General features: G+C 38.0%; 2 protein-coding genes across 2 annotated transcripts in view; one reads left to right on the top strand and one right to left on the bottom strand.

Moving 5' to 3' along the window:
* LOC104791893 (UTP--glucose-1-phosphate uridylyltransferase 3, chloroplastic) overlaps positions 1–5005 on the top strand; it is a 7350-nt gene extending 2345 nt beyond the window's left edge. The window contains exons 4-17 of the mRNA XM_010517898.2: positions 583–744; positions 851–1023; positions 1109–1175; positions 1295–1452; positions 2767–2925; positions 3215–3306; positions 3385–3479; positions 3612–3689; positions 3837–3932; positions 4020–4094; positions 4186–4277; positions 4368–4530; positions 4609–4669; positions 4760–5005. Of these exons, the coding sequence (XP_010516200.1) occupies positions 583–744; positions 851–1023; positions 1109–1175; positions 1295–1452; positions 2767–2925; positions 3215–3306; positions 3385–3479; positions 3612–3689; positions 3837–3932; positions 4020–4094; positions 4186–4277; positions 4368–4530; positions 4609–4669; positions 4760–4881 (1593 nt within the window). The 3' untranslated portion in view covers positions 4882–5005. The remainder of the gene's footprint in view (positions 1–582; positions 745–850; positions 1024–1108; positions 1176–1294; positions 1453–2766; positions 2926–3214; positions 3307–3384; positions 3480–3611; positions 3690–3836; positions 3933–4019; positions 4095–4185; positions 4278–4367; positions 4531–4608; positions 4670–4759) is intronic.
* Positions 5085–6447, bottom strand: LOC104791892 (pentatricopeptide repeat-containing protein At3g56030-like). Its single transcript, XM_010517897.2, has one exon. The coding sequence runs from the start codon at positions 6173–6175 to the stop codon at positions 5159–5161; it is 1017 nt and encodes a 338-aa protein (XP_010516199.1). The 5' UTR covers positions 6176–6447; the 3' UTR covers positions 5085–5158.

Here is a 6883-nt window from a genome sequence, read left to right as displayed (position 1 = left end):
TATACACTGCTGAGACATGCATGATTGTGTGTCAGATATCAGGTTATGGTTCTTAAGCTTCTTTACCAATCAACTAAGAGGCGTAATACTAGCCGGTCACATATAGTTGAAGAATTATTGGGTTGTCAGTACTTAGAAATGCATACTCCTAGCGTTCTTGACCTCACTCAGAGGAAAGAGTATGCCTCACAGGCGGCTCTATGGGGAATTGAGGTTAGTATTGTGTTATTGTTTTTGAAGTTAACGGAATTTGTTGTGTATGGTTTCTGGATTATAAGTTGTTTTTAATATTAGGGATTGCCAGACTTAGGTGAAATATATCCGTTAGGAGGTGCAGCAGACAGATTAGGGTTGGTTGATACAGAAACAGGAGAATGCCTTCCTGCAGCAATGCTTGCTCATTGTGGACGAACTTTGTTGGAGGGACTTATTAGAGATCTTCAGGTACATATTCACTAATTACTTAGAGTGACTCTTGGTGGGTTTGTCTATATTTGAATATTTTAATGGATGAACAACTGTATTTGTTCATGTGCACTAGTCATGTTATATATCCTTTTTTATTTTTTTGTTAATTGCTAGGCTAGAGAGTTCCTTTACTTCAAGCTTTATGGAAAGCAATGTGTCACACCTGTTGCCATTATGACAAGTACTGCAAAAAACAACCATGAGCATGTAACTTCGCTTTGTAAACGGCTCAAATGGTTTGGAAGAGGTCAATCAAATTTCCGACTCTTTGAACAGGTATCACTGACATACATTTTCTTCTGATTTCTGTTACCTGTTTAATTGTAACAACTGTATTTGAGCATTATTACACACAGTTAATGGTATGTGGTTTTTGATCTAGCCTCTCGTCCCAGCTGTCAGTGCTGAAGATGGTCAATGGATAGTATCAAAGCCCTTTGTGCCTGTTAGTAAACCTGGTGGTCATGGCGCAATTTGGAAATTGGCTTACGACAAAGGTGTCTTTAAATGGTTTTTCGATCATGGAAGAAAGGGAGCAACCATTCGCCAAGTTAGGTTAGTTACTTGTTCCATTGTGAAGTTGTCACTAAAATAAAATCAGAACTATCTGGATTTAGTCTTTATAATTGTCATATTGCAGTAATGTTGTGGCTGCCACAGATGTTACCCTCTTGGCCCTTGCTGGGATTGGCTTACGGTATAATAAGGTAGACTTGCATCATATAAGTATATAACCTACATACTTCAAAAGATTACATGTATCACACTTTTCGAGATGATAAGGAGAGCATCTGGTGTTGATTGCAACTGGTATTTAATGTGGCAGAAACTTGGGTTTGCATCATGTAAAAGAAATGCTGGAGCAACTGAAGGGATTAATGTATTGATGGAGAAGAAGAATTTTGATGGGAAGTGGGAATATGGTATATCGTGCATTGAGTACACAGAATTTGATAAATTCGGAATCTCTCCTTCCTCAGATGGGTATGATATTTCTATCATTGAGTTTGTTCTTGCTTAAAGTGCATATCCGAGAACTTATTCATAGTATCTCTGTTTTAACTCAAAAATGTGTGAATTTATCTTCTCTTTTGTTGTCTGTCTATAGTGTTAGTTATTTTTTCTNCACTAAAATAAAATCAGAACTATCTGGATTTAGTCTTTATAATTGTCATATTGCAGTAATGTTGTGGCTGCCACAGATGTTACCCTCTTGGCCCTTGCTGGGATTGGCTTACGGTATAATAAGGTAGACTTGCATCATATAAGTATATAACCTACATACTTCAAAAGATTACATGTATCACACTTTTCGAGATGATAAGGAGAGCATCTGGTGTTGATTGCAACTGGTATTTAATGTGGCAGAAACTTGGGTTTGCATCATGTAAAAGAAATGCTGGAGCAACTGAAGGGATTAATGTATTGATGGAGAAGAAGAATTTTGATGGGAAGTGGGAATATGGTATATCGTGCATTGAGTACACAGAATTTGATAAATTCGGAATCTCTCCTTCCTCAGATGGGTATGATATTTCTATCATTGAGTTTGTTCTTGCTTAAAGTGCATATCCGAGAACTTATTCATAGTATCTCTGTTTTAACTCAAAAATGTGTGAATTTATCTTCTCTTTTGTTGTCTGTCTATAGTGTTAGTTATTTTTTCTTGTTCTCTGGTTAAGAAATATCTAGTGCTTTTTATTAGTGTGATTCTTCAATATTCATATTATTTTTCAGCTAAGAGTGCAAGACCAAATCATTATTCCTTTTTTACTTCTGAAGTTTGCAGGCGGATTTCCCTNTCAAAAGATTACATGTATCACACTTTTCGAGATGATAAGGAGAGCATCTGGTGTTGATTGCAACTGGTATTTAATGTGGCAGAAACTTGGGTTTGCATCATGTAAAAGAAATGCTGGAGCAACTGAAGGGATTAATGTATTGATGGAGAAGAAGAATTTTGATGGGAAGTGGGAATATGGTATATCGTGCATTGAGTACACAGAATTTGATAAATTCGGAATCTCTCCTTCCTCAGATGGGTATGATATTTCTATCATTGAGTTTGTTCTTGCTTAAAGTGCATATCCGAGAACTTATTCATAGTATCTCTGTTTTAACTCAAAAATGTGTGAATTTATCTTCTCTTTTGTTGTCTGTCTATAGTGTTAGTTATTTTTTCTTGTTCTCTGGTTAAGAAATATCTAGTGCTTTTTATTAGTGTGATTCTTCAATATTCATATTATTTTTCAGCTAAGAGTGCAAGACCAAATCATTATTCCTTTTTTACTTCTGAAGTTTGCAGGCGGATTTCCCTGCCAATACAAACATTCTATATGTTGACTTACACTCTGCCGAGTCAATTGGGTCTAGCAGTAATGCAAAAAGCTTACCAAATATGGTTCTTAATACAAAGAAGCGAATTGAGTACATTGATCAGTGTGGAAACTATCACAGGTTTGTATTTCTGAACATTTATGTTAAGTTACCTTCTGTTCCCTTGTTATATGTCAGTGTCACAATTATTTTTGTGGTGTTTTACTTCTAAATAGATGCCTCAGTCAAATCGTAACTGCTGCTTATAGCTAAAATGGAATCCGTACTGATTCCTTTTGACTTTCAAAACTTATTTCTTTCCTCAAATGGAATCACCAGTCAGTCTCTTACTTTAAAATGTTTACTTCAAATAAACTTTAGGAGTTTACATCATCGTTAGCAATTTTCTTATTACTTTACTTTTGGGCAGCGTTTTGGGTGGTCGACTGGAATGCACAATGCAAAACATAGCAGACAATTTCTTAAATAAGTTTCCATCTAGATGCCAGGGCAATCTAGAAGGTAAATTTTATTTGAATTACTTGCAATGTAAATGTATCTGTCTTTAGGTATTACTGACTCTTAATGTTATCTTACCAGATAAACTGGATACGTATATTGTTTACAATGAACGAAGAAAGGTCACTTCTTCAGCTAAGAAGAAGAAACCACACGCAAGTGCTGCATTACACCAGGTTACCTTTCTCGAGCCAATTGTTTAGTCCTTCTTTGTCTATTCTTGTCTCATTGCATGGATTTAGCATTCAGTGGAATTATATTTAAAATAAAACTAATTTTTTGAAACGGATCTATATATTTCTTTACAGACTCCAGATGGTGCATTGTTGGATATACTACGAAATGCATATGAGCTCCTTACGGAATGTGATATAAAACTTCCCATGGTTAGTTCATAGACACATACTTTATATGACTTTTTTTTTTTATTACTACTGCTATTTCAGACTCATGAAGATATATTACATGCCAGTGTGAATATTATCTGTTACAACTTCAAATTAAGAGTTAATAATTTTATTCGACTTCTCTAGATTGAACATAACGATAACTATGTGGATTCGCCACCTCCGTATCTCATTCTTCTGCATCCTGCTCTTGGTCCTCTTTGGGAAGTTTCAAGACAGAAAGTAAGTCAATAGTCTGCTTTTGTTGTCTGCTTCAGAAAGTCTAGCAAATGCTTTATTATGATGAATCTTATATAATCGCCGTAACAGTTCAAGGGAGGGTCCATTTCCAGTTGTTCAGAAGTGCAACTAGAGATTGCAGAGTTGTCATGGAACAACGTTCAGGTTCTCAATATTCCTATCCTGCCAACAAGATTTCACATAGCTTTCATCGTGTTGAGTTTCTAAAATTCTCAGTCACCTTCTTGTCCCATAGGTTGATGGTAGCTTGATCATCACTGCTGAAAATGCCATGGGTTCAACAACTATCAATGATCATGGTGAACCAATATTACAATATGGATTAAGGTAGGAAACCCTGTACTTGATTATCTCTGTAAGATACATGTCCATTGGTTTTGCTTTTGCATGTTTGAATTCACAAAACTTGATTTGTAGGTGTGGCAAGTGTAAACTGCATAACGTCAAGGTAATGAACCGAGGAATCGATTGGAACAGTAAATCAAATGTTTACTGGAGAAACGATGTGAACCGGCTTGAGACTTGTAAAATCATATTGCACGGAAATGCAGAATTCGAAGCCAGCAATGTAACTATAGAGGTAAAGTAAAGTAACAAGGAAGTTTGTGATGGATTAGAGTGTATGCTTCAAACCAAGTGATCTATATTCTTTTTGCAGGGAAACCATGTTTTTGAAGTACCCGACGGCCACATACTGAAGATCACACAAGGAAATGCAGGTCAGTGAATCTTATACAAAACCAATGATAGGAAATCAAACTAATTTGACACTAGTATTGAATGATTGCATAATTTGGTGTTGGATTCAGGTTTAAGCATCCACTTAGAAGCAATGAAAGAAGAGGTCTTGGAAACAGGAAGCTGGTATTGGGACTACAAACTTAATGGATCCCACATTCATCTTCAACAAGTAGAGGTTTCACAAAACTAACCCAATCCACCCAAGAAGTAGAAGGAAGTATATACCCTCTCCTTGTCCTTGAAAATAAAACTAGAAAAGTGTACTGTGCTGTAAATGTTGCTCCCTTGTAAATTAAACAAAACAGTTCACCATCTATCTGATAACTTCTCTTTCATGAAAAAAAAAAAAAAAAGCTTGAGAGAATCGTAAAATCCATACTTGCACAAGAACTCTTGAACTTGAAGCCACAACACAAATACATACAGATTCATTTACCACATTGGTCTCTTTTCTAATAGAATCAAAATCAAGACTTTAACACATTGGTCTGATAAAAATCACGTAAAGCATCACCCATCCTCAATCCTCTAACATTCATCTCCTTCAAAACTAGCTTAGCTTCATTAAACCTCTTCCTCTTGATGAGCTTACTAGCCAAACTCCCCCAGTTCTCTTCATCCAATCTCTTATCTCTCCCGGCGTAAGCCATCACAAACTCAACGCTCAGCGCATAATAGCCACTCTCCACCATCACACCAATAACGTGCGCATGCGTGGCGTACAACACCGGTAACCCTTCTTCCTCCATCCTCCTCAGTATCGCCATCGCCGCTTCAACCTTCCCCGAATTACACGCGCCTAACACAAGCGCGTCGTAAGTACGCGTGTCCGGGGACATAACCTTTCCCTCCTCGTCTTCCTCCATCTTCCTCAACACCTTGCTCGCCTCCGCCACGTCGCCGTCGTAACAATGCGAAGTCAAAAAGTAATTGTATGACGTCACGTCCATCGGAACGGCGTGAGATCTCATCAGTTCCACCACGCGCCACGCTTCCTCGATCTTGTTCTTCTTCGTGAGCGTGTTTAAGATCGGATGAAACGTGGAGGTTGAGAGCTCGAATTTTCCGATCGCCATATCTTTGATCAAGGTAAGAGCGTCGTCGATCCGGTTGAGTTTGCAGAGACGCGCGATGAGAGTTTCGTAGGCGTGTTTCCGAGTGTAGCCGGCGTCGGTATGAGGCAAAACACGGCGGAGATCTTCTAAGGAGGAGGAGTAAGAGTCGGTGTTCGTTAGGAATTTGAATGTTGCGGTGGTGTTGAAACAAGCGTTTACGACGCGGTTGTTGAGTAGACGGCGTACGGCTTCGAAGTCGCCGGAGCTTCCGGCTTCGAATATGAGGTTATCGAATTCGGCGGTAGTACGACGATGACGAGGAGGAGAAATTGGATTGGGATTTACGGTTGAGAATGAACGTCCCGAGATCGATTGAATGAGAAATCTGGAATTGTTTGCTTCTTTAACGAATCGCCGGAGAAGAGACATCGTCGGATTTAAGGTCGACGGGGATAAAAAGGGTTTAAGCCGGAACTTTAGAAATGAAGAAGAAGAAGACAACAGTACTGCGCTTGAGATTATTGGGCTAAAACTTGTGTTCGGAGGATATATGGGCCTTGAAGGCCCAATATTAAAAGCCTATCATTTATCTCGTTTCATTGTCTAGGGTTTTAAGAATATATATATTCCATCTTTCCATCATCTGGTGTCACCTCTCTCAGCAGGATTAGGGTTTTGAGCAAAAAGGAGTGATGAGAGCTAAGGTAAACTGATCTCCCAATCTTACTGAGTTCGTAGTTTGATTCATCTGCTTTATCTTGTTACATACTTTGAGCCAAGATATAGTCATTTTCGTTCTAAATGATTAATTATTAATTGTGGATCTGGTTTTTTTTGTGGTTTGTTGGTTCAGTGGAAGAAGAAGCGTATGAGGAGGTTGAAGAGGAAGAGACGAAAGATGAGACAGCGATCTAAATAGACACTTCTACCTACCCCCGCTAGTCTCTCGGTTTCTCCCCTTTTCTCCATTTGTGTTTCGTTTGCTTCAGTTGTTTTCTTTCTTCCCGGAATTTGATACTACTTTTGCTGTATTAAGTTGCAAGCTTTTGCTGTTGGATTAATGGATTTTTCAATTAACGTTAAGCTTTTAACTTCCTCTTTGTCAATTTTTCTTGCGATTTAATATTTGTCTATCTA

This window comes from Camelina sativa, chromosome 6 (genome assembly GCF_000633955.1).
Source record: "Camelina sativa cultivar DH55 chromosome 6, Cs, whole genome shotgun sequence".
NCBI classification, from domain to species: domain Eukaryota; kingdom Viridiplantae; phylum Streptophyta; class Magnoliopsida; order Brassicales; family Brassicaceae; genus Camelina; species Camelina sativa.
Note: the sequence above shows the minus strand (reverse complement) of the source record. Positions and strands in the feature narration are given on the sequence as shown.

What these genes read in the sequence shown, in the direction of transcription:
- LOC104791892 (XM_010517897.2), bottom strand. Translation starts at nt 6,175, where the DNA reads ATGTCTCTTCTCCGGCGATTCGTTAAAGAAGCAAACAATTCCAGATTT.